The sequence below is a fragment of the Cervus canadensis genome, chromosome 22 (genome assembly GCF_019320065.1).
Source record: "Cervus canadensis isolate Bull #8, Minnesota chromosome 22, ASM1932006v1, whole genome shotgun sequence".
NCBI lineage: Eukaryota > Metazoa > Chordata > Mammalia > Artiodactyla > Cervidae > Cervus > Cervus canadensis.
Genome location: NC_057407.1, coordinates 48,424,209 through 48,452,179, shown reverse-complemented (window position 1 = coordinate 48,452,179; position 27,971 = coordinate 48,424,209). Strand labels below are relative to the sequence as shown.

At 38.0% G+C, this 27,971-nt stretch overlaps 1 protein-coding gene across 5 annotated transcripts in view; it reads left to right on the top strand.

Annotated features, from left to right (window-relative positions):
* Positions 1-27,971, top strand: part of GOLGA4 (golgin A4) — a 112,631-nt gene that overhangs the window by 17,158 nt on the left and 67,502 nt on the right. For 3 of the 5 annotated variants that reach the window (XM_043441856.1, XM_043441855.1, XM_043441854.1), the window contains exons 3-7: positions 9,179-9,277; positions 13,504-13,569; positions 23,282-23,596; positions 24,274-24,321; positions 25,580-25,636. In XM_043441856.1, coding sequence (XP_043297791.1) covers positions 9,179-9,277; positions 13,504-13,569; positions 23,282-23,596; positions 24,274-24,321; positions 25,580-25,636 — 585 coding nt within the window. The remainder of the gene's footprint in view (positions 1-9,178; positions 9,278-13,503; positions 13,570-23,281; positions 23,597-24,273; positions 24,322-25,579; positions 25,637-27,971) is intronic. The other 2 variants (XM_043441857.1, XM_043441858.1) reach the window with 2 other exon arrangements.

Genomic DNA, 27,971 nt, shown 5'->3' with positions numbered 1-27,971 from the left:
TCCCTCCCCTACAAAAGAGTACCATCGTCCTGCCCTTTTGATATATGCTGCTGCTGTTTTTTTTTTTTAAATAGGGCCTCTTAAGTATGCTTTCTATCATGAACTTTATAGTTAAACCTGTGGGTTGCCTAATTTTTGGCTATTTTAAATTATGCTGCTGTGAAGATTATTGTACATTTCTTTTGCTATATACTTATAGGAGGAGAAGCACTAGGTTAAAGGGTATATGTAGTTTTAACACTTTAGAAGCTAATGCCTATTGTTTTTTTCAGGATAGTTGTAGAACTTTACCTTCCTACCAGGAGTTTATGAAAGTTGTCTTTAATTTCAGCTATTCTGGTGGGTATCTAATGTTCTTTTGTAGTTTTAATTTGCATTTCTCTGATGACTGACAAGACTGAGCAGTTTCCATCTGTATATTTCGTCTAATGGGATTGAGCATTTTTCATCTGTGTATTGATAACTTCTTTTGTGAACTGCTTATTTCGGGCTCTTGCTCATTTTTCTGTTGGTTTATCTTTGTTTTGTTGATTTGTAGGAGTTCTTTTTTATACAGTATGGATAGGAGTTTTTTTAATTGGATACATGACTTGTAGATATCTATTTCCTTTCTGTCCCTTGCCTTTTATTCTCTTAATGGTGTCCTTTGAACAGAAGTTCTTAGCTGTAATGTAGTCCAATTTATCAACATTATATTTTATAGCTAGTGTTCTTCATTTCTTATTACAGTATTCTTTACTTTTCCTTGAGAGTATTATCCAGTTTTACCTTTCACGTTTGAATCTAATACTCTGTTTGGAAATAAGTTTTTTCAGCATGGTGTGAGGTAGGGATCAAGTTTCACTACCACTGTTCTCCCCCTGTAGCTATCCAGTTGTTTCATTCTTTCCACACTGCTCTCCTGTGCTATCAGAAATTGTGTCCATATTTGAGTGGATTTGTTTCTGGGCTCTATTTTCTGTTGTCCTGCTTGCTTTGTCTTTGACTTGTTCTCGCACTGTCTTCATAACTATTTTATATTAAATCTTGCCTTCAGTGTAGAGCAGGTCTTCCCTGTCTTGGTTTTAAAACCAAAATTTTTAGATTGCTGGCTTAAACAACAGACATTTATTTCTCAGAGTTCTGGAGGTTGGGCAGCCCAAGATCAAGGTGCCAACAGATTCAGTATCTGGTGAGGACCCTCTTCCCGAGAGGCACACAGACGCCTTCTCATTATTTCCTTGCATAACTTTTCTTTGTTGCTTGCACCTAGGGGGAAATGGGGGAGTGGGGAGGCCGCTCTCCGCCTTTCACTTTCTGTAAGGGCAGTAATCCCGTCATAGAGGTAGGTCCTGCTCTTTTTACCTCATCTCACTCTAACTACCTCCCAAAGGCTTTGCCTCTAAGTACCATCACCAGATGTCACTGGGGTTTAAGGCCCAAACGTTCGGTCCATAGCCCTGCCACCTTGTTCTTCTGGAAAGTCTTAGTTATTCCTATACCTTACCATGTAAATTTCATGTAAATTTTAGAATCAGATTTTCAAGTCTTACAAAAACTAACTCAAAACAACAAGAAAACACATGTATAGAGAATTTAATTGGGATTGCACTGATGCTATAGATTAGTTTGGAAAAAGTCTCAGTATTATGAATTCAGTTTTATAATCTTTTCAACATTGTAAGTAGTGTTGGACTGAGCATTGTATGTAATGCATAATTTGCAATGCTGTTATTCTGTAGGATAGATTTCTAAGAATGGGATTGCTAGGTCATAGGGTGTATGCAAATTTAAAAATTGTAAAGATTTTTTTTCCGAACTGCCTTGATGAGGATTACTTTAAAACATAATTTTTGAAAACCATTATTTAGTAGATGTTGATAGCAAAATAAAAACTTCATAGTAGTTTTTGCATTGAAAGTTAATAGTATACTGTGTCCTTAGTGTATATATTTAAATAATCTGACAAAGTTATATATGAATCTAAAGTATATGTATACTTTCTTTGCGATCTTATTTTCTTATGCATTATTTACAATATTGCATTTTTTAACTTTAAGATTTCAAGTTAATGTTGAATTTAGTTTATATGTGAAAGTAATTTGAATGAAAGCTAGAGTATTGAGCAGCAAAAACACTTTTTGCAGTCAGTGTTAATGGCATTATTGCTACACTTAGTATATTGGTTGATATTATGGTATATTGGCTTACGTACAGTTGAAACAATGAAAATAACTTGTTGATTGCTACTATTGCTTTTTTTTTGTTAAAGATTTGCTTTTTCTAGGATGCTTTAAAACATTGAAATTGAATGTATCTTTACAAAATAATCCTTTCTGAAAGGGATGGTTTCAGCATTCTTTTACAGCAGGCTAAGTAAGCTAAGGGTTATTTTTTATTTTCCCCATATTCCAGCACTAAAGCTCCTGTGCTTATAGGTATAGCTTAGGAAATGGTTTCTGGTTGACAGCCAAAGCAATATCATCACTTCGTCTCCTTGTTTTTTAAGCTTTTTTAAACAACTCTAAAATCTATTTTTGATCACAAAGTGAAATGTAAAGCTCAGTTCAACTTATTTTGAAATAAATAAGGAACTTTTAAATTTCATGATCAAATTACTGATTAAAAGGACATTATATAAAATTATCCTTTTAAGTCACCAGAGCTCTGCCAAACTCCCTGGGTTTTTCATTTTGTTAAACCTCTGAGGTGAAGGATACTCTGTCAGTGATGGGATTCTCGCTTTTAGTTTCAAGTTTCTTTTTAGCAAAATGTGGAAATTTAATTCAAAATGCAAATATTTATCAATCTCTCCAGAAGGTACATAAAGTCTGTGTTATCTAGAAAGCTTGAGAAGTAGAATGGTTTCATTATGTTGAATTTCTGGTCAATTAAATGTTTTGCCTTTTCTCAGCTATTGGGGAGAATCCTAATATGTCTGTTTTCCCGTGTTAGTAAATACTTTATGTAAATCTAAAGAAGTCTGTCTCTGGTAGCAGTGCCTCAGGCTTCCTTGTTCTTGCTTTGTTGCTAAGTCGTGTATGACTCTTTGCGGCCCCATGGACTGTAGGTAGCCCGCTGGGCTCCTCTGTCCATGGGATTTCCCAGGCAAGAATACTGAAGTGGGCTGTCATTTCTTTTTCCAGGGGATCTTCCCGACCCAGGGATCGAACCTGTGTCTCTTCGTTGGTAGGCAGATTCTTTACCAGTGAGCCACCTGGGACGCCCCAGGCTTCCTTATAGGGGTGTAAAAAGTCATCTGTATGAGTGTAGACATTGAAGGCAAAGGGGAGTAGGTTGATGTGCCCTGGCACGGAGGTCTGTGGGGCTCTGGGACTCTCATCCTGCATAGACGGTGAATCTGTCCAGGTGGCCTGATACTCTCTCCTGGGGCTCCGAGGCCCAGCCTCAGTACCCTCAGCACAGGCTTCCTGCCCCTTTGTGTTGCTGGAGTTGAATCTTTGCCTCTGGAGCTGGGTACCTTGGAGCAGTATAGAGTGTAGGATCACGTAAAGGGCTAACTAGGCAAATGAATTGCCTGCCCTCCTGCCCTCTGCTCCACTCTTAGTTTTTCTTTTTACTGAGATGAAATTCCTGTAACATAAAATGGACCATTTTAAAGTGAACTAAAGGTGGCATTTATTACGTTCACAGTGCTGTGCATCCGTCACATCTCTCTGGCTCCGTGACATTTTCATTGCCCTAAAGGACACTGCTTGCTCCTTAAGCAGCCATTCTCCCCTTCTCCCAGCACCAGCTGACCACCAATGCGGGTTACCTCTTCTAGATACTTCACATAAGTGGATGCACATAATGCGTGACTTTTTGCATCTGGTTTTTTTCACTGAGCATCATGTTTTCAAGGTGTATCTGTATTGCAACAGGTGTAACTCCTGCATTCCTTTTATGGCTCAGTCTGAAGACTTTTCTAAGAAAATGAGAACATGTTTGTTTGGTTTAATACCTGGAATAGATGAGTGAGAGGGGGTGGTTTTTGGAACTGTCTGGCTTTGCTGGCTGAAGGATCTTTGAAAGTTAACTTTTCAGTGACTTAGATTTTCTCATGCATAGGATGGGAATAGCAGTACCTTCCTTCTGGGATTGTGTCAGTAACACGTGCCAGTAACACGGCACGTTCCTCTCCTCGCGTGATGCCGTGCATGTGGTAGGTGCTTACCGAGTTGTTACTGGGGGCAGCCTGGGAAGACAAGATGGCCTGCTTCACTTACTCTGCTTAGGTCCTGTCAAGAGGGGAGGGAAGCAAATGGAGCCTTATGTGGATTAGGGCCCCATGGGTGTTACCTCTCTCTCTATCTTTGCCTGCTGAACTTTTGAAGGAATGAAATTTTCACTTTCTTGCCTCCCCTGCTCTCTGATTTGTTGTCTTCTGGAGGTACTTCCTCACAGATGGGGATCAAAGTAGGCATGTCCCTTCTTTTCCTAGGAACTCGTCTGTTCACATTTTTCATATTTTAAAATTAATCTTTAGAAATCAGTTTATTTTCATACATATATATATATATATTTTTTTTTTTTGGCTAAAAATGATGCATAGAAAGAATGATTTTAGTATTTCAGTTGTTTGGCGGATTCTGTTCTGTGAGTAGATGTCTGTTCACATACCCTGTATGCTCTTTTGCTTCTCTACATGCAGCACAAGCCTGGGGTAGTAAAAGGATCCTAGGATTCCATCCCTACCTGCTGTGTGGCTTTAGGCAGCTTCTTTTAACTTCTCAGAGCCTCAGCTTTAAATTATGGTGAAATGAATATCCATTCTCACAGGGTTCTTGTGAAGGGCAAGTGAATTCAGAAATATGAAAATACTTGTAATTTGTATATCACATACAAAAGATCGTTATTGTACAGAAAAGAAAAAGCTTTATCTATACTCACCACCTCTTGAACAGCACAGACAGGACATTTTATATTAAGAGTGACGCTGTAGGGAAAGAAATAATGAAGCATCAGGCTGCTTTGGACTAGATGCTTTCGCAAGCTTCAAGAAAGATATCCCCTTTTCTTTCTTATTCTCTTGATTTAAGCTATTTTTCAGAAACAAAATGCCGTCTCTTACCTCAGTAGTTGTCTTTGTATTTCCAGAAAATTTTCACTGTTTCATGTGATGACCCCTAACAGGGATTCCTGATACTCTCAGCTTTTGACAGTTCCTAAGCATTTTTTTGAAATTTATTGTTTCGGGGCTTCTGAAGGTGTTGTTCTTTAGGAATTGTTAAGAATTATCTTCCAAAGTGATGGGTGAGAAATATTTCTTCGTAAGTTTGGAATTAATTTTGCCCCTAAATGGATTGACTTTTAAAGCTGGATATGCTTTTTCTTTGTTAGACTGTTAGATTATAACCTACCTACCCTCTGTCAGTTAATCAAAATAGAAAATATGTCTGTTAGATTGCCTTTGATATCTATTCAGTTCTCATATTTTTTCTTTTGCTCTAATGATAAAACATGAATTAAATTAATAGGTTTCCTGATATTAAGTCAGTTGGTCGTTCCTTAAATCAATTCTACTGGTCAGAGTGCATTATTAATACCCTGTTGTCTGATACTTATTTTATTTACATTTCCTCTGACTCTGTGAAGAGAGAGAGAGATTTATACTTTTATTTTTGAGCCATCCTTATCAGATTTAAGTAATTGGAAGCTTTCTATTTTCTCTTTCTTTTCCCTCTCCTCCTTCATGTATTTAGGTCTTCTTTATTTTTTTCAAAAAATTTCATAATTTTCACAGCTTAAGTTTTATACTACTTTTGTTAAAATTTATTCACAAATATTTTATTATTTTTAATGTTAATATACATTGAGTTGTTTTCTTAATTTCATTTTCAGTTTTCTTGTTATTCTACAGAAAAAATAGGATTTTTATAAATTATTACTAATCTTGTTATCCTATAACCTTGCTGAACTCATTTATTAGTTCTGTGATCCCTTTAGTGGATTATTTAGTATTTTCTTTGTAGAAGATCACGTCATCTGGAAATAGAGGTAGTTTTATATCTTCCCTTAATCTGCTGTCTTTTATTACATTTTCTTGCCTAATTTCCCTGGCTAGAACCTTCAGTTGAACAGTAGTGAAAGCTGACGTACTTGTCTCTCAGAGCGAAGGCATTCAGTCTCAAAGGGAAGAGGGAAGGTATTCAGTCTTAAAGGGAAGAGAGAAGGTATTCAGTCTTAAAGGAAAGAGGGGAAGCATTCAGGCTTTTTGTCGTTGAGTATGATGCTAACAAGGTGTTTAGTATATTCCCTTTCTCATGTTGAGGAAGTTCCCTTCTGTTCCTAGTTGGTTGAAAGTTCTTACCATTAAGCAGTGTTGGATTTTGTCAGATGCCTTCTTTGCATCTTGAGATTGACATGTGACCTTGTCCTTTACTTTGTTGGTATGATGTATTGTATTAACTGGTTTTAGGTGTTAAACCAGCCCTGTGTAGGATAAGTTCCACTTGTTCATGGTGTTTAATTTATATTGCTGGGTTTGCTAGGTTTTTTTTTTTTTTTTTAAGGATTTTTTTTGTCTGTATTCATAGGAGGTATTGGTCTGTTGGTCTGCAGTATTTTGGTGTCAGGAAAATATTGGTCTCATAAAATGCATTGAGAAGTGTTCCCATATATATATATATACATATATATATATATATATATATAATTTTTTTTTTTAAGATTAGTATTAAGTCTTTAAATGTTTGGTATAATTTACTAATGATGCCATCTGATCCTGGGCTTTTCTTTATGAGAAATGTTTTGATTACTAATTCAATCTCTTCACTTTTTGTGGTTCTGTTAATAGTTTGTGTTTCTTCCTGCATCAATTTTGGTACTTTATGTCAATCATGTTGTCTAGTTTGTTGGCACGTAGTTGTTTATAGTGTGGCCTTGTAATACTATAAGACATTTTAAGATAAAATAGGGCCTTGTAATCCCTTTTATTTTGTAAATGCAGTAGTACTTTTCCCTCTTTCAGCCTGAAATTAGTGATGTGAGTCTCTCTGTCTATTTTTCTCTGTCAAACAAGTGATGAGCCAGCTGGCTCCATTCTCTTGCTGAGTGAACTGAGCATCCTCAGGATTGCAGTGGCAAGCTGATCTTTCTTTTTCTTTTTAACTGGGGTAGCAGGCTGATCTTTGATGTCTTATTAAGTCTCAGGTGCCCTGAGACTTAGCAGAAATTCCTTGAATCTGTGTTGCTACTTTCCCAGTTTTCTGGCTTGATATGTGGGTTTGTTTTTTCTTTTAGCTTTTACCATCTTTATATACCCTTGGTCTTTTCAGTGCTAATTAGAGCCAGGAAACTTTAGATACCTTGTCCTTTTTTTTTTTTTTGCTCTTTTCTGTCTAAAGATTGTATGTTTTTATGTGTAGTAAAATTACCCATATAGACAAAATAGGGCCATAATTCATGATCTTGGATTTGATCAAAATGATTTAACCACAGTCTGTACTGCATATTTTCTCAACTACTGCTGTAGTGGATGTTTTTTTCTTGTATTTTCTGAGTGTATTATGTACCTAATGTATATGTTATTGCATATAAGAATGAAATAAATTTGACTCAAAAAAATAAGTTGTTGCTACAACAGCTATATATAACAGTGTCTGGGAAGATAGAAACAGGGCCTCTTCTCTTCACAGTAGAGCTACTAGAAGGTTTTAAGCTTTTTGGAAGTTCCCTGGCTGCCCAGTGGTTAGGACTCGCCACTTTCACTGCTGGGGCCCAGGTTCAGTCCCTGGTTGGGAAACTAAAATCCCCCAAGCCATGTGATGTGACAAAAAAATAAAACCCCAAAGATTTTTAGGGTCTGTCTCCTAAAAGAGGATAGAGTAGTACATACGGGATATACTAATTCATGACATACAGTGGATGCTAGCTGGCAGATGCCTTAGGGCTGGCATTAGGACTTAGTTTTCTCTTTGAACGCTGGTTGAGAAGGACAGGAAGGGTTCTGTGCTGCCAGAATTTGTTTTAGTGCTACAGGCCAGAGGCTAAAGTGGGGCTCACGGCACTCATGAAAGGGGGCTGAGAAAAGCTTTTCCCAGCTGATGCCTAGAGCTCTCTGTGGCCCACTGTGAGAAGCTACTGTCTCTAGGGAGGCTCTGTGACCCAGAACTGAACCATACCTCCCGTGGGCTCGGTGACTGAGTCTGTGATAACCTCTGCGTTGCCATGGGGCTGGAAACCCAAACTGGGTCCCAGGGAGTCAGATCGACTGGATAAGGAGGGACGGAGCACAGAGGGAAGGAGAAGGGTAATGCCTTCCTGAAAATGAGCCTGTAAATGAAAATGCTAAAGTAAATGCTAAAAAGGCAACCAATAAAAGCAGGAACTGGGATATATCAGTTTATTCCAGGTGAAATTAAAATAATTAAAAGGGCAGTCTGGACAAGACTTTGAAAAACAAGTATCTTCAGTAAAGATAAATGAAGTAATAATAATGTCCTGAAAAAGAACAGAAAATTGTGGGCAAAAAAAAAAAAAAAGCAGGCCCCAAAATGGGCTAGGTAGAGAAAAATAATTAGAAATGCAATTTTGTTACTTGAGTGTGTTTGTGTAACCCCCACCATCAAAAAGTTCATTTTAATTATAATTTCTTACACACCTAAATCATGATAGTGTTTTGGGATATAGTATACAATTTATGAAAGAAAATTATGCAGACGAGAATGTATATCAAAAGAGCTATCAATAGTATAATAGAATTTATCCTTGAAACTTATTATACATTTGTTTTAAAATTTTCTACTGTATATATTGGAGAAGACTATCTGTATATAAGTGCAAATAAATGATTAAAATTTCGTGTGTTTATCTGCCCCATAAATTTCCATGCTGTCTTTTTCTGAGCAGCTCAGTATTTAAGACTTTGTGTCTTTACCATTAGTTGTTCTTATTGGTGTAGACTTCAGTGCTGAATTGCCAGACGTGCTGTGTGCCATGGTGCCTGTTGCATATATCATTTGTCTGTCGAAAAGCCAGTTGTTTAAAGTTGAGTTTTGAGGTCCAGAACGGCTCACCTCATCTCCCTGCACTTTCCCAGGAACTCACTGTTTCTGTGGGTGGAGTGGTGGTGGTGCAAGGCCACTAGCGTGTTGTACGTGCTTGTGGGATGAGAACTTTGCAACATGCCCTTATGATTTGTTTTTCATCCTTTATTTTATGTTCATGCCTCTGCTCATTACCCTGAATGAGACAGCTCCTAGCCGGGATGATAGCAGAGCCTGCTTTTCTCTCTGAGTATACTATCTTTGCTTTGGATTCCTCCAAGCAGCCTAAAACCCAGACTGAAAGTGTGGTGAGTCCTTCCACCGCTTTCTGCATTCCCTGTGTGGGGAAGCAGAGTAATTTGGTCATTCTAGAAGCGTATCTCATGTTGCTTGTCACTGACCACCTCTCAAAGCATCTTCAGTGCTGTGCTGCTAACCTTGCTCTAAAAAAATCAGAGTGTAAACTGCTGAATTCTGATGGCTGGTGTGTGTTTTGCTAGCTTTTAACAGCAACAAAATTTAACACTGTTTTCATTAATATAGCAAAGAATACTTTCACTTGGTATGAACTCTTAAGTTTTCCTCCCTAGGGAATGTTTGCTCATTAACTAAAAGAGGTATGTATTGCTAGGAATCTCTGTTCTATTGGTAGGAGGCCAAGAATATTTTGAGATGTGACTCACATTTTTAGGAATGAAAAAATCATTGTATATAAATCCATAATTAAGCAATATTGAGTAGGCAGGTGGAGTCTACTGTAACAAGTAGTTGTATCTTATTTTGGGAGACTACCAGTTTTCTGTGTATTTAACATTTGAAAGGAAAAAATTACCTCTTTATCTTTCAGTTGACTGAATTCATACAATTTTGAATCTTGTGTATAATTCCACTTTGGAAAATTTGCTAAATTAATAAATTTAGCAAATTAAAACTTAGATGTTTGATTGCCAAGTAAGGATAGCTTTTGGTGTTAGAATGAACACCAACTGAACTGGGACTGAGGTTTTTTTTTAAACAATAAGAATTGGTTTAATTTATTAAGCAGCTGGTGATGAAATTAGAACATTTCTGTACTTACTCATGGGGCTCTCCACTTGGCTCAGTGGTAAAGAATACACCTGCCAATGCAGGAGATGCAAGAGACAGGTTCGATCCCTGGGTTGGAAAGATCCTTGGAGGAAATGGCAACCCACTTCAGTATTCTTGCCTGAAAAATTTCACGGACAGAGGAGCCTTGCGGTCTGCAGTCCGTGGGGTGTCTCAAAGAGTCAAACACGGCTGAACGACTGAGCACGCATGCGCATACTTATTCATGCAGCCAGCAAAGACTTGGTCTGCATGTGGCCAGTAGCAGCCCTATGTTACCTTCTAAACTTGGTTTTAGAAAAGAAAGCAGCAGAGAGTTCTTGTGATGCCTTAGCTTGGTGCTCAGGAATAGAGGTCTCTTCTTGGTTCTGGGCTACCAGTTATACCTCACTGTTTTCAGTCCTGAGAGGGAGACAGGAGTCCCAGTTAGAGATAACTTATTACCAACTTATTTTAAAAACATAAAATGATATTACACTTCATGTAGTAGTAATGGAGACTTAAAAAAAAAGAACTTCGAGGTCCACTTCCATAAGTACGTAAAAACAGTTCATATTGAATACTTATCCTATTGCAAAAAAAATGCTAATAATCTTAAAATGAAGGCTTTAGAACTATTTAAAATAAGGTAAGTAGGCTGAAAGTCTATGATAATCTTATTTACATTTTGTTTTGTTTTGTTTTTGTTTGTTTGTTTAGGTAATAACATTTCTCCTCACATAAAACTGTGGTATAACCTTACAGCAGTTAAAAGTGATTATTGAAAGATGTAACAAATCATAATTGAAGACAAATCTGGCAGGGAACCTGTGTGTACTTTTAAATTAAATGCACTTTAGAAACATTTTCTCATTATCTAAGAATTGCCTCCAGGAGACAGTGTTGAGCTGGTTCTTTGGGCTTCTGTCTGCGGGGAGACATTCAGAAGTCTTCTTGCACTGAAAGAAGTGCTGCATAAGGGGTTAAGAAGCAATCCCTGAGCCTCTACTATCAGTCAGGCAAATTGTAGGGTTCTTGCTCTCTGAGCATTTGTAGTTTAGTATTGAGACAAAAATGTCAAAATACACGTAACAATTCAAAAGAATTAAGGCTTTGTAGAAGAAAATACAAGCATAGGAAATGTGTTAGTCCCTCAGGCCAGCCATAGGAGGCTTCACAAAATAAGAGGCATTTGAAAGTTGAAAGATGAGAAAGAATTTGCAGGGCAGAAATGAAGAAGGCATTATACATAGTGACAAATCTGTAATTTTTGTTTCTAGAGATTCGTAACTTAAATTTTCATGATAACATAGTTCAGTACTTTCTTTAGTTGTCTTACATTTATTCAGATATATATTATTTTTTGCAATTACTCAGTTATGTCCGACTTTGTGCGACCCCATGAACTGGGGCTTTCCAGGCACCTCTGTCCGTGGAATTCTCCAGGCAAGAATACTTGAGTGGGTAGCCAGTCCCTTCTCCAGGGAATCCTCCCAACCCAGGGGTCAAACCTGGGTCTCCCACAGTATGGACAGATTCTTTACCATCTGAGCTACCAGGGGAGCCCAATACATAGTATAGCAAGTAAATTAAAATATAGGTACAGGAAAGAAAAGTTTTTAAATATTATGCTGTTTGTTTGGTAGAGTGGTATTTCAGACAGTTGTAGAATAGCTGTTTGTATGGGCCACAATAACGTGCCAGGTTTTTTTTTACTACCTAAGATAGAATATCTTATGGAGCCCTCTTATTTGCTTTCTCCACAATTTAACAGTCAGTTACTTTCCTTTTTTTCCCTTGATAAATAAAATTTATTTTGTTTCATTTTATTTATTAAAGTTCTATTCTTGAGTAAACATCTTTTTAATATTCTGTGCAACTGAATATGAAGTATACATAAAGCATTTTTACTGCACGTCGACAATTACTTTTCAATTGCCTGGCAGAGAGACTTGCTGATCTCTGTGAAATATGTCTTTTATTTTAGAGTGTGTAGTGTAGGATATTTTTATGGCTAGAAAGCACTAATTATAATGTTGTACAAATGTATGCCATGTATCCAGCTTCTAATTCTTTGAAATGGCAGAGAAGAGGAAGGTAAAAGTTAATTCTATATCCCTCTAACCGTTCTTCCCTATGTAAGTTTAAGGAGGTGTCTTGGACTGATAAAATTTGATAGCTCTTTTTATGTTAGAGGGACAAGGTGTTTAAACTTTTATGAGAGAAAAATTTAAACATATAGCAAGAGTGGAAATAGTAATAAAAATTACATAAGATTTCTTGTCCTTCCCCCAATATCCATTGTCAGCAATTAATAACTCGTGGCTATCTTATACCCTCACGCCTCCCTAACCATGTCCCTCCCACCCTCATCACACATGCAGATACCCCTCTCCCTCATCCCCATGGGAATATTTGAAGCAAATTTCAGAAATCTTACCTAAGTATTTCGGTATATATTTCTAAAAGATAAAGACTAAAACTACATAATCACAGTACATTTATCACAGCTAAAATTAATTATTTCATAGTATCAAATACCTAATGAGAGTTCAAAAATTTGAGAACACTTTTGTAAAGTTGAGTGCCTTCCCCACTTGTATTTAAGAATAAGAAGAGTCATATGTTTGACCATTCCTTGGTTAGCCCTAGAGGTTGTAGGGGAATGTACTTTTCACTAAGTTACTGAAACAAAGTGGCTAGTATTTGGTTAAATGCTTTTGTTTAAAACATGGACGTTATTTTATCATGAGCTGCTTCTATAGGTTTAATTTTAGTTAGACACTTAGTGTATTATGAATAGTGTAGAATTTTGAATCTCAAAGAATATCAAACCTTATGGAACTCATACAAGTTTGATGTAATAAGTAGAATGCTGTGTAAATTAGAACATTTGTCATACCAACAGAACAGAACAAAAAACTTTCATTTGTGGAAGAAATTATTTTTAATTTTAAGTTTTTCTGGAAACTGTCCTACCAGTTTCATTTAGACTGATGGCTTTAAATGAATGAGGCATTTCCATTTCTTATTAGGAAGATATTTTTCAGAGCTTAGCCTGAATAACTTTAAATAATATTTAATTGTAAGGAACAATTGACATTACTTTCTCTGGATAGTTTTCTACTTGAATGAGTTTTGCTGATTGAATTCTTGATGTTAATTTTGTATTGAGGGAAAAAACTGGGGTGATTGTAATAGGGGGAGGCATGTGATTAGTTTGAATTAATTTCTGCTACATACTAATCTTTGCTGTCTAGTTACAGATAAAATAGCAAAATGAATTTTCTAAAATACTTACCATACTAGTTTTGCCTTGCATGAAAAAATTCTAATAAGTGAGCACTTACTAATTTTGTTTAATAGATAAGTGTGTCTAATAGGTTTAGGTACTTGGCCTTTGTTCTTAACAGTTTTAAAACTTTAGTTTTCTGATCCTCTCTTTACAGTGTTTCTTTGTTTTTCTTAGAATGCGTCTTTCCAAGCCACAAAATCTCCCGACAGTGTTAACGGAAGTGAACCCACAACTCCTCAGGTTTGTTTTAAATGTTATTTAAAAGAAAGAGCAAGTCATTTCAGTGTCAGTCAATCTATGTTATTAGCATTTGACTTTACAATGAAACAGTGATGTCCGAACACTGGATGCAGTATGTATGGTAAATCCAAGTCTGTTGACGGTCTCTTGGAAAAAGTTTAAAGTGAAAGTGATACGTGTTTTGTAAGCTTCCAGTTTTGTAAGCTTCCATTATTGCTCATTTAAAAACCTAATGGCACTGAAGATAAAACTTTGAAAAAAGACTGACTTTATAGTTGTAAAAGATTAGGAGTAAGTCATACTGAAAGACATGTTGAGTTACATATTCTAGAAGGGGGATGTGAAGAAAATGGCATTTCTTTTAAAGTTTATTCTAATGCAGAATATATTATGACTAGAGAATTAAGTTTATCTTTGACTTTAAAAAGTTATTTGGAGGGTGGGACTCATGTAACCTTCTTTTGACTCCTTCCAAAAAAGAAAGAAAGAAATTCATTAAAAAAATCTTAATGATAGCAGTGTCTGAGATGAACATTTATTATCTTTGGCTTTACTGATGATTATTCATCATTAACCTGGCTATTCTCAACAGTGTCTAGTGTAGGGCAGGAACATTGATTATTCATCATTAACCTGGCTATTCTCAACAGTGTCTAGTGTAGGGCAGTAACATTTCTGATTCTGAGGACCTGGAGCATGAACATAGGCAGTTTCTCAACAATCTGATTTATGAACTAAATCATGTAGACTAAACATTCTAAAGTATTGTCTAGCTTCCCAAACTCCATGAACAGGTTACCTGTGAGCTGAGAACCTCATTCTTTTCAGGGAGGCCAGTCAGATTCTGGGCCAAGTCCCCAGGCCTTGAAACATCCCCAATTAATCCCAAGTCCTTTTACAAATACATGATTTCTTGTAAGTGCCTTGAGGGAGGGGTAAAATATTGGGAGGCATCAGTCTTAATGTTACTGGACAGATCCAGTGATGTTTAAGGAATATTAATCAGAAAATATTATTTAGAATGCTTATTCTATTGTAGAATAGTCCAAGCAGACTGAATATAATTATGAATGCAAAAACTAGAATGAATAACAACCAGTGTTTTGATCAAATTCAGGAGAGACTTAAGTTTTAATTAAGGTGAGGAATGAACATGTGTGATATTCAGAAAGTTAGTTGTATTTATTGCATTTACTGTGTCTCAGGTGTTGTTAATCATTTTATGTACGTGATCTCATTTAATTCTTGTTACAAGGAGACACCTCCACTCAGAGTCTGTTTGCTTTTATACAAATTTCTGACAGATTGGTTGTTGGTTGTTGTTAGCAAATTAGGAACAATGGATATCCCTGAAGCAGGTAGAATGCTTACTGATATTGGGAGCAGGAAATCAGAGTTGACACCAAGGTAGAAGAGATGGTGAAAAACATGCCCAAGAGTTTATAAGGTGTAGCTGCCTGTGACCCCCTTACTACTGGGTAGATCATCCTCTGTAAACCAGTAGATTTTGGCACACAGTTTGTGGCAGAGATGTCATTAAAAAGGGTTACTCGCTGTCCTTATCTAAGAAAGCAGAAAAGTGTAGTATACCCTTTTCAAAAAAATGTCTGTTATACTTAACAGTAGTTAACTCTTCAGTTTAATTTGGTACACAAAATTCAGGTAATCGGAACATAACATTCAGCTAATCAAAATGACACTTCATTCATAAGTTGACGTTTTACCTTAGACAAACTTAAAAAACTCAGATATTTGAAAATAATTAGTGTATGCTACCATGTAATAGAGAAAAATAGAGTTTGTAAAACAAACTTGTAAAACAAGTATATATGAGCATTCATCCTTATCTGAGAAGCTGTGAAATAGTTTTATTAGATTATAGTTTTAGTGTTTTGGCAGTTTAGGATAACTGTAGGATCTAGCATTACCCTCTTATACTGTGTAGATGAGGTATTAGGCATGAAACCTTAAATTACTTGCCCAGAGACCAGTGACTAGCTATTGATAGTGGGATTATCGTAGAATGACAAAAACATGTCTCCCAAGCTATAATTTTTTGCCATGTATTGCCTCATTTAAATTTATATGCTGTTAAAATGAGATATGGAGAGCAGACTAGTGGTTGCCAGAGATGAGGAGGGTGGGAGCATGGTGAAATAGGTGAAGGGATTGAGAGCTACAGGCTTCCAGCTATAAAATAAATAAATCATAGGGATGTGTAATGTACAGCACTGGAAATAGAGTCAGTAACATTGTAATAACTTTGGTGCATAATCTGTAAAAATGTCCAATCAGTATGTTTCATGCCTGAAAGGAACATATCATTGTAAGTCAACTAAACTTCAGTAAAAACAACAAAAACAAAATAACAGCTGCTGCTACTAAGTCACTTCAGTCGTGTCCAACTCTGTGCGACCCATGGACTGCAGCCCACCAGGCTCCCTCGTCCCTGGGATTCTCCAGGCAAGAACACTGGAGTGGGTTGCCATTTCCTTCTCCAATGCATGAAAGTGAAAAGTGAAAGTGAAGTCGCTCAGTCAAGTCCCGACTCTTTGCGACCCCATGGACTGCAGCCTACCAGGCTCCTCGGTCCATGGAATATTCCAGGCAATGGTACTGGAGTGGGTTGCCATTGCCTTCTCCAAAAACAACTGAGTTTCACTAAATTCAGTAGAGCAAAACATAGGCATTTAAATGGTCATTCTTATATGCTGTTATTTTTTTTTAAGTTGTGGGGAAAAGTCTGGTTTTGAAAATCATTTATTTTTTTAAAATAAATTATAGTAGTAAAATTAAATTTTGAAATTTTCTTTGCTGTTTTTGAATACTGCTGAAAGTGAAAGACTGCTTTTAATTTTATTTTCAATACTTATGAAAAATTTCCAACATATAGAAAAGTTGAAAGAACTTTATAAAGTGAACATATGTGTACCTAACACCTCAATCATCATCACTTCATGGGAAATAGATGGGGAAACAGTGGAAGCAGTGTCAGACTTTATTTTTTTGGGCTCCAGAATCACTGCAGATGGTGATTGCAGCCATGAAATTAAAAGACGCTTACTCCTTAGAAGGAAAGTTATGACCAACCTAGATAGCATATTAAAAAGCAGAGACATTACTTTGCCAACAAAGGTCCATCTAGTCAAGGCTATGGTTTTTCCAGTGGTCATGTATGGATGTGAGAGTTGGACTGTGAAGAAAGCTGAGCACCGAAGAATTGATGCTTTTGAACTGTGGTGTTGGAAAAGACTCTTGAGAGTCTCTTGGACTGCAAGGAGATCCAGCCAGTCCATCCTAAAGGAGATCAGTCCTGAATATTCATTGGAAGGACTGATGCTGAAGCTGAAACTCCAATACTTTGGTCACCTCATGTGAAGAAGCTGACTCATTGGAAGAGACCCTGATGCTGGGAGGGATTGGGGGCAGGAGGAGAAGGGGACGACAGAGGATGAGATGGCTGGATGGCATCACCGACACAATGGACATGGGTTTGGGTGGACTCCGGGAGTTGGTGTTGGACAGGGAGGCCTGGTGTGCTGCAATTCATGGGGTCATAAAGAGTCGTACACGACTGAGCGACTGAACTGAACTGAACTGAACACCTCACTTCTGTCACTGATGCTTTACCATACTCTTTTTTCTGTCCATATATTCATTCCTCTATGTGTACCTCAATCTATTTTATTTTTTTGATGCCTTTCAAAGTTGCAGGCCACAGTACTGATGTTTTAGTATGCATATCATTATCTAGAGATCAGTGTTTGTAATTTCTTTTTTGAAGTGAATTTTATATAAAATGAAATGTACAAGCCTCACATGTGCATTGACTGAGTTTTGACAGTTGTATGTGCCAAACCCACCACAGGTTATGGAAGATTATCCTCACCCCAGAAAGTTCCCTTGTGGTGATCCTCTCAGAGGCAACCTGGTTTAATTTTTTCCCACCATACGACAGATTAGTTCTGCTTATTTTAGATTTACATGTACGTGGCCTCATAGAGTGTATACTGTTCTGTGGAAGGCTCCTTTCACTCACCACAGTGTTTTTGGAATCTCATCCTTGTTGTAGTTACCAGTAGTTTGTTCCCTTCTGTTGTTGTGTAGTAATTCTGTATGAATATTCTGTAGGTGTTCACCTGTTGATGTACACCTGGGCTGTTTGCAGTTTTCTGTTACAAATAAAACTTATGAACCTTACTGTAGAGTGTTAGTGATGTTGTATTAATTCTTGCTCATGATTTCTAAAATAAGATACACTATGTGTAAAAAATGATATGTATCATTTTGATCAATTGTTGATTATTTCAAGTTTTCCCATTAGATCATCATTATCATACTGCCAGGTTAAGGTTCAGCTGAACAAATGTGTACTAAGTACCCACTTTGTGGAAAGCACTGAGGCAAGGCTACAGAAATAGAGAATATGGATCCTGTTCTATAAGAGTATAAAGTTTGGGGTGAGGGTGTGTGTGCAGTGGATACAATGTAGGAAAACATATTTAGTGCTTCCTATACATGAGACTATTTTAAATATTTTTGCCCATTTAATCCTCATAACAATCTACTAGAGTAGTTTTTTTTTTTTTTTTAATAGATGAGGAAATTGAAACAGAGGTCTTAAAGTTAGTAGTAGTAAAGCTGGAATTCAAAGCTGGAAGTCTGTTCTTAACCACTGTGCTGTATCTCTGTAGTTGTTTTAAGGCATAAACAGTTAGTTGTTATATCAGCGAGTAAGTAACTAATGGTGAGTCAGAATGCAGTTTGTGCTCCAGGAGTGGTCCTGGTAAAGTGCTTAGCCATTAAGAAAGGCAGTTTCTGATGGGTGAACTCCTAGAAGTTTGAGCTCACTTTTGAAGGATGTTTGGGTTTCCATATGCACGGAAACTTTGGGCGATAGTACAGAGGCACACAGACAATGCATTTGTTCAGGAAACAGGAAGTTACGTGTTAGAACTTAAGTTTCTGTTATGTGGAGGGGTGATTTTACAAAGAAATGGGTCTTGGGAAGTGGGAATCTTGAACATAAGTGAAGGATTTTGATCTTTCTATTAAGTGAGAGTTCAAATTAAGAGCTGGAATGAAATGAACCGAATTATATTTTAGGAAGAAATCCTAAACACCCTAGTGACCATGTGACGCAGCGACAGACCGGTAGATAGGAGTTTTGAGGCAGGAGGACAGAGGCTGCTACAGATACCCAGTTGGTGGAGGATAAAGGTCTGAACAGCAACACTGTTGGGGAAATAGGAAGGAGGAATGAACACAGGGTCAAGTGCGTGAGACAGAAAGGAGTTAAAAAGTAACTCTGTGTTCGTTTGTTATTACTTATACATTTCTCCTTCTCTAGTCCCCATCAGCTTTTTGGAAAGTGAGCTATAAATCAGTGAATGTCTTTGGTACCAGAAACCCGACAGTAGTTGGAGCCAGTGGGAGCTGAGTTTTTCATGTAGCAGAAACGTTGGAGACAGTTTATTAGAGACCCTTTTCCCTTTGACTTCTTGTCCTGCCCTCCGTTTTCCCTCTCATTCTGATCACTGCCTTTCATCTTCCCGGTTCCAAGTTTGGCCTCCAGGAAATACATCTCCATTCTCCATAGGACAAAAGACACATTCCTTTTTATCAGGAAAATGATATTTCTTCTAGAAGGCTCCACCGTGGTTTTTGGCTGCACTGTGTGGCTTGTGGGATCTTAGTTCTCTGACCAGGGACTGAACCCAGGCCCCCACAGTGAAAGTGTGAAGTCCTAACCACTGGACTGCCAGAAAACTCTGGAAAGTCGCATCCTTTAGAGTCCCACTCAGTAGTATCCATTATTGGCTGAGCTTTGGCATACAGCCCACTCGTGGCTGAACCAGAGTCTGGAAAAAGCTAATTTTGTTATGATTTTAAATTTATATTTTTAATGATTTTATGAGTCCTTTTATCTGTAGCTGTGCTGGGCCTTTGTTGCTGTGTGGGCTCCCCTCCGGTGGTGGTGGTGGGCGGGGCTCCCCTCTGGTGGTGGTGGGCGGGGCTCCCCTCTGGTGGTGGTGGGCGGAGCTCCCTTCTGGTGGTGGGCGGGGCTCCCCTCTGGTGGTAGTGTGCGGCTTCCCATTGCCATGCCTTCTCCTGTTGCACCGCACAGGCGCTACGGCACCCAAGCTCAGTGGTTGCAGCTCCCAGACCCCAGAGCACAGGCTTAATAGTTGTGGGCACAGCTTAGTTGCTCGGAGGCATGTGGATCCTCCTGGATCAGGGGACGAGCCGGTGTCTCCTGCACTGGCAGGTGGATTCTTTATCACTGAGCCACCAGGGACGCCCAGAGCTAATTTTAAAAATCCTTTAATTGAAATGTAATGTATCACACTCTAAAGTCTACATTCAGAAAAGTATCATGTATTCCGTATACAGTTTTCTGAATTTTCACAAACCAAACACAGCTTTGTAACCAGCACCCAAAATCAAGAAACAGAAATTACCAGTTTCCCAGAAACCCTTGTGTTCCTTTCTGTTCTCCTCTCACACTAGGGGCGGGGGTTAACTACTGTTTTGGCTTCTAACACTGTAGATTACTTTTGCCTGTTTCTGAGTTTATGTAAATAAAATCAGAAGTGGATATTCTTTTGCGTCTGGCTTCTTTTGTTTAATACTGTTAGTGAGATTCATGTATATTCTTGTTTGCGGCTATTAATCTTTAATTCTTGTTGCTGTCTAGTATTCCTTTAATGATCAGACAACAGTTGATTTTTCCCGTCTGTTATTGATGAACATCAACAGTAGTTTCAGGTTTGGTACTGTTTTGAACAGAGCTACTATAGTATATGTCTATTGTTGAACATAATTATACATTTGTACTGGGTATATAGTGAAGTGAAAGTTGCTCAGTCGTGTCCAACTCTTTGTGACGCCATGGACTATACAGTCCATGGAATTCTCCAGGCCAGAATACTGGAGTGGGTAGCTTTTCTCTTCTGCAGGGGATCTTCCCAACCTAGGGATTGAACCCAGGTTTCCCGCATTGCAGGCGGATTCTTTACTAGCTGAGCCACAAGGGAAGCCCAAGAATACTGGAGTGGGTAGCCTGTCCCTTCTCCAGTGGATCAAACTGCTGTTCCACAGAGTACACATGTGTTTAGTTTTAGTGTTAATAAATACTAGTAGTTTTCCAGAAAGGATGGCTTTACATCGCCACCAGTACTTGGAGTTTTCCATGGTTTTAATTTTAGCCATCCTAGTGGATATGTGGTAGTGTCTCGTTGTGGTTTTAGTTTGTATTTGAGAAGGTGAATGTTTGACCTGGCTGTATTGTTAGCCTGAACGAAACTGGTGTCTGGTGGAAAGGAAGAAGGGAGGATTAGGTATCTATTGATAGATAGTGTTGGATATCTGGTGATGACAGTTCAAGCCAGTCATGGCGTGAAGTGCTTCACATGTGCTCAGGTAGTACTCCTCATAGGCGCCCTGGGAGGGGAATGCTGTTTTCCCCCGTTTACTTATGAAGAAACAGAGGCATAGAGGGGCACTGTAACTTGCCTAAGGTCATATTGCTGGTCAGTGGTGGAAGGAAGACTTGAACCCATGAAGTCTGGCTGCAGAGCCTGTGCTCTAAGCTCCCGCATCGTAGAGCCAGAAGAGTCTGCCACATAAGCTTGAGTGTGGTTCTTAAGTGTAAGTTTGTCTTTTAGTCTTCTTTCTCTAATACTAATAATGATAATTAATGTTTTATTGCATATTTGCTACATTATAAGCAATTTGCGTGTACATGTTAACTCATTCAGTCCTTGTGGCATCCTTATGAGGTAGGTAGTAGTATTACCATCATTATTATTTTTGTCATCCCTATTTTAGAGAGGCGGAAACAAGACTCGTGAGGTTAAGTAACTTGACTCTTGTTTTGAACATTGATTGTGGCGGAACCAGGATTTAAACTTAGGCAACTTTGCTCGGCACCTCAACAGGCTAAATCACGACAGTCAATCACCTTCCTGCCAAGCAGAGTAGATGTGACAGTTACCCAGCTTGAGAGCTTCTGCACATACATGTCTTTGACATTGTTCATTAGTCCTGGCTCACCTAAAATAACAGCTATTTCTAGTGGTAGTCAGACTTCTCACTTGTTTGTCCTGAGGCAGTTTACAAGGATACTGTCTGTAGGAGCTGAAGAGCACTTTTTGCGTGGGTCAGAGGTGGCTGGTGATGGAGTAGGCGTAAAGTGGTCTTCGGGGTTTTGAGCATGAGGGTCCCTCTTCTCCCTTAAGACATTCTCCACCCTGTCCCAGAACAGAGGTAAAACTTGCACATTATGAAAGAATAAATTGCAAAGTACATGAAAATAAGAAAAATGAAAGTAAAAATCACTTAAAATCTTACCACTCAGACCCACTCACTGTTAACTTTTTGTGTTGGTCCTTTAACGACCTGGTTCTCAAGGTGTTTGTATACACATACATACAGATTCAAAACTATATGTAGCTACTTTAAATTAAAACGACCTCACAGTATATGTGTTATTTTATAATCTGAGTTTTCCCATTTAATAATATGTCTTGAACCTCCTTACATACATTGTAGTTGATATATCCTCTAGTGGTGAATATTTGGGTTGTTTTCAGTTTTTACTGTTACTAATCTCCTGTAATAAATCTCTGTGTTTATGAAGAGGGTGAGCCCCTGTTAACTCACACCTTGCCAACTACTATTATTAAATCTCTAAAATCTATAAAGTAATCCTGGTCTGATTTTTTTTTTTATTGAATATTAAAGAGAATCTTTCTGTTTTCTTGTAATCTTTGCCTGCACATGACCTCAGTCTCCTCTGAGCGTTTCGTTCCTAGCATCTTTGAGATCTTTCAGTGACCCTGTTGCCCTAGTGAGAATGAGTTTCTAGGAAACACCTTAAGTACTGACTGCTGTCATGTGAACAAAGTAATGCTGCTTTGAATAATGCAGGTTATTGAAGTAAGAGTACTTTCCATGGCTGTTTTACAAAACAATGCATTATCGTTAACATTAATATGCCAATTAAGGGGATAGCTCTTGCTGATCACTGTTTCTAACGTGAGGCTTACTGATCCCCGCAGAGGGGCTTGAGCTCAGACTCGCACTGCCCTTCATGGTTTTGTAACGCTTACGTTTATTCCCCGTAGACAGTGGTGAGGAGAGCAGAGCCCAGCGTCACCAGTCAGCTCTGCCTTGTGTTGTGTTACTGAGCAAGATGCGCTCACTCCGCGTTACCTACCCTCTGCCTGAGAAGAGTGATGAGGACTCTGCGCCTCCAGGCAGGCTCCAGATTCAGCCACACACTTCACACCTCACAGTACATGTCCCCATTTGAGGTCCTGGGTGTACACTGTGGTATTGTTGGCCCCTGCCTCCAAGGATCTTAGTTTAGTGGATGAATCTCACAGCACACAGGTGAGGTCTGCTGGGAAAGCACGGCTTCCTTCTTTTTTACAGATGGGCAAACCGAAGGGAAGTGACTTAGTGAAGGTTATTCCACTGCTCAGTGACAGACCTGGGACCTACACCCCAGTCCTCTGACTCAAGGTCCAGAGCCTTTTCAGAAATAACCGGGCGTCTCTTGTTTTTCAGCCAATAGTGTATTGTGTAAAATGTCAGGAATGAAGTTAAATGTGCTAGAGCTTTTAACAGATTCTGGCTGGTGATTAGGGAATAACAGAAGTCTCAGTGTGTGTTTTAACCCGCATGTCCTGTTGCGTTTTGGTTGCAGTCGAGTGACACGCAGTCTTTTGCACAGAAGCTCCAGCTCCGCGTGCCGTCCGTGGAGTCTCTGTTTCGGAGTCCAGTGAAGGAATCTCTAGTCCGATCTTCCTCTAAAGAGTCTTTGGTACGCACATCTTCTAGAGAATCCCTGAATCGGTTCGACCTGGACTCTTCTGCTGCCTTCTTTGATCCACCCTCTGATATGGAGAGTGAGAATGAAGACTCACTTGGGAATTTAGACAGTCTCAGCAAAGAGCAGTTGATCCAGTGGTTGCGGAGGATGGAACGAAGATTGAATGGCTACAAAGGAAAATGTTGTGAGGTAAGGGCATGACTTTTTTTTTGCTAGTATGAAAATTTCCTCCTCATGTTCTCTAATTCATGTGAGGGCCTAGTCTTTACGCCTGTCGTTGGCTGAACTGTTGATTCCCTAGCTCCACTGGATCCTAGTGGTAAGTAGTGGGTGGCAGTATCTAGTTAAAGGCCTTCACTGGTGCTGAGGCCCTTTGGCCAGGACTCTTAGTAAAATTTTGGAGCAAATTGTTGCCTGTAGCCTTATGATTCTCACATTGCTCTTTCTCCACCCTCCCTCTGCTTCTCATTCAGTTAGTGTGAGGTGGGGCCCAAGGACTTCTATTTCTATTAATAGCAGGCTCCAGGTGATGCTTTTGTTTATGAGACTGATCTGTGACCACAGTTTGAGTAGTCTTTAGGCAATGGGCTCTAATCCCATTTTATGAATTAGGTATTAGAGGTATGTGTCTAGGTGAAATAAAATGTAATTTAGTATTTTTATAGTCAAGTTACATTTTATTTTTTAGAAATATATTACCTATATTATTTAGTTTCAACTGCATATGCATCTGATTAACTTGAATTGTCTATTAAAGGGTTCCTTTGACTTACTTTCATAATGAGATATTTTAGCAGAGTTTAGAACAATTAACTGCATTTATATAGGAATGACTGATGTTATTAGTGACTTTTTCTTTATTTTAGCTTATTACAGCTTATCAGACTCTTCATAGAGAGAAGAAAAAGCTACAAGTAAGTGATTTGTTGGCTATTCATATTGATTCATATGTAATTTTAAAATTAGGATCTTGTAATAAGATAGTTCTGATCCTGGCTTTTAATAATTCTTCATATGACCAAAGTATTTAACCTGTTTTACTATTAGGGATTTTGATGAAGAGAATGAGAGAAATCACAAATGTTTTTGCCTCTGGTAGGGATGGGCTTCCTCGAGTAGGCAGTATATAAGAAGTTTGGGTTTAAGCCATGCTTGCTTCTCTCAAGCCTGTTTCCTGGTGGGTCAGTCTGTAGGTCAGTCTGTAGGCTACATCTTTCTTTTAATGGTAGATAAACATACAGCTTTCTAAATACCTGAAGACATCTGTTTCTTGTCCTTATATCAGGGTCCAAAAATAAGCATCCTCTCTTCTGTTTCCTGAGGTTGCTGCTTATAAAGCCCTTGGTTAAGTGTGTGGAGAGTAGGAGTGATTATAGTCCTGGTAACTTACTTTTGCCCTTCTCTCTCATCCTGTTCATGGCCAGAAATTTCCCAGCAGGCATCCCAGGTGATAATTCACATGTCAGAGCTAAGGGGAAATATCACTCCAGTTCAGATGGTGCTCTTATTTATAAAATCAGATAGTGTTCATTCTTACTATAGAAGTTATTTAAAACAGTTTAATGTCTTGTCCCATTTAAAGACATTAATTGTGTAACCAAAAAGTTATTTGTAAAGTCAGTTTTGATAAACTTTATTTCCCCATGTATATTATTTTAAAATATTTAATCTGCCATTAATAATAGTCTGCTTTGAGTACAACATTAAATTATCTGACTTTGGTTTGGAATATAATCAGTTGAGAATAGTAACACCAGTTATTTGTTGCTGATTTCACTATTCTAATTGTCCATAACAAGTGTAAAAATTAGATTATTACACATAAAGTATTTAGTTTGATAATTTCTTAAACATGTGGCCTATAGAAGTAGGGGGATAGTTCTGATTTAATCCAGTGTATTATTAATATTCCATAAGCTCATTCTCAAAAGGTCATCTTATTCCTAAGTTCTGTGAGTACCTTACTTGTATTTCTTTGAATTGTGTTTTTTTGTTTCTAAATGTACATAAGTCTACCACTAAGTGGCAGGAGAGAGTTGTGATTGCATAGTTGCAGAAGTAAAGGGTATTGGAAAGAAAATTCAGTGATTTGTGATCTTTTAAACTTGCTTTTCATTACTATGTCATGTGGCTGTTTGAACCAGCTTTTTTTTGTTTCCTTTTAAATTAAAGGGTATATTAAGTCAGAGTCAGGATAAAGCACTTCGGAGGATTGGAGAGTTAAGAGAGGTAAGTGGAGAATAGTACTTTGAGAATAGTAACTAAATTTCTCGTATTTATTAGGACTGTTTTATGTATTGGGATAGTTTCATATGTACCCCATTATAGTGAAAACTAGCCAGATCAGCCTACAAGACCAGGGGTCAGTTCTTTTAGTTTTTATTTATGTGGCTTCCCTGAGATACATGTTGGTGAAATTACAGGTAGACCTTTTTTTATTGTAATTTACTGTGCTTCAGAGATCCTGCATTTTTACAGATTGTTATCTGTCTCATCAGATGTGTTATCCTGTGTTATCAGATGATGGTTGGTATCTTTTAGCAATAAAATATTTTTTGAATTAAGGTATGTGCTTTTTTTATGCTATTGCACACTAAGTAGACTGTAGTGTAAACACAACTTTTATATGCGCTGGGAAACCAGAAGTATTGCTTTATTCCAATACTTACTTTATTGTGTTGGCTTGAAATGAATCCATTATATCTCCAAGATGTTCCTGTAATGACATGAGAGTGGCTTATTTAACAACAGAGTATAATTTGCCTGCATAGACAGTCGGTGACAACGTCTAAAGCTAGCCTGTCTCTTAGGTAGTTCAGGCTTCTTTTTGTTTTTTTCCTAACCAGCAACCTTTTTACATTTTTGGTGAAGTAAAAAAAAAATTATGTTTCTCGTAATTTGGGGGGGAAGGTGTAATTTTTACAGTAAACTATCAGAATCCAGGCAAATATTTATCATTTGGAGTCATGCTTTGCTAATTTCTGTTTCTGTCCTACCTTAAGAAGTTTGGAAAATATTGGCTTAAATTGGTTAGAGAACAGCATTTTAAGTCTCTGCTCTGTCATTTATCATAAGCATTTACCATCTTTTAATCATAAACTCTAATAGATGTAGAAAATCATGACAAAAATATAGCTTCCTTGTATGTAGTGACCGCTGTGTAGCCATCACCATGATCAAGAAGGAGAATGTTGCTGGCCATCCAAAAGCTCCTCTGGGCTTCCCAGCCCATTCATAGCGCCTTCTCTTTCTCCAAAAGTAACTGCTATTCTAACTTAAATGTATTTCCTTGTATTTCTTTTAAGGTTTTATCACCTAAGTGTATACCTCAAGATGCTATAGTCTTGCCTATGTAAAAATTTTTTTGATGTATCTTTTAAGTCGCTCTAAATTTACTTGTCTTCTTCATCTGTTTCTTTTCCTTACATTTCATCTGTGGAAGAACCTGATGATAAATGAGAAGATCCAAAATTGCTCATTTGCCTTAATCCCAACATTATAAACCTCACAGACTTGAAATAACAGATTATGAACCCCTTATTGCCAAATTCAGACTTAAATTGAAGAAAGTAGGGAAAACCACTAGGCCATTCAGGTATGACCTAAATCAGATCCCTTACAGTTATATGGTGGAAGTGACAAATAGATTCATGGGTTTAGATCTGATAGACAGAATGCCTGAAGAACTACAGATGAAGGTTCGTGGCATTGTACAGGAGGCAGTGATCAAGACCATCCCCAAGAAAAAGAAATGCAAAAAGGCAAAATGGTTGTCTGAGGAGACCTTACAAATAGCTGAGAAGAGAAGAGAAGTGAAAGGCAAAGGAGAAAAGGAAAGATATACCCATTTGAATGCAGAGTTCCAAAGAATAGCAAGGAGAGATAAGAAAGCCTTCCTCAGTTATCAGTGCAAAGAAATAGAGGAAAGCAATAGAATGGGAAAGACTAGAGATCTCTTCAAGAAAATTAGAGATATCAAGGGAACCTTTCATGTAAAGATGATCACAATAAAGGACAGAAATGATATGGACCTAACAGAAGCAGAAGATATTAAGAAGAGGTGGCAAGGATACACAGAACTATACAAAAAAGATCTCCATGCCCCAGATAACCATGATGGTGTGATCATTCACTGAGAGCTAGACATCCTGGAATGCAAAATCAAGAGGTCCTTAGGAAGCATTACTACGAACAAAGCTAGTGGAGGTGATGGGATTCCAGTTGAGCTATTTCAAATCCTAAAAGATGATGCACTGAAAGTGCTGCACTCAATATGCCAGCAAATCTGGAAAAATCAGCAGTGGCCACAGGACTGGAAAAGTTCAGTTTTCATTCCAATCCCAAAGAAAGGCAATGCCAAAGAATGTGCAAACTACTGCACAGTTGCACTCATCTCACACGCTAGCAAAGTAATGCTCAAAATTCTCCAAGCCAGGGTTCAACAACAGTATGTGAACCATGAAATTCCAGATGTTCAAGCTGGATTTAGAAATGCCAGAAGAACCAGAGATCAAATTGCCAACATCCACTGGATCATCGAAAAAGCAAGGAAATTCCAGAAAAA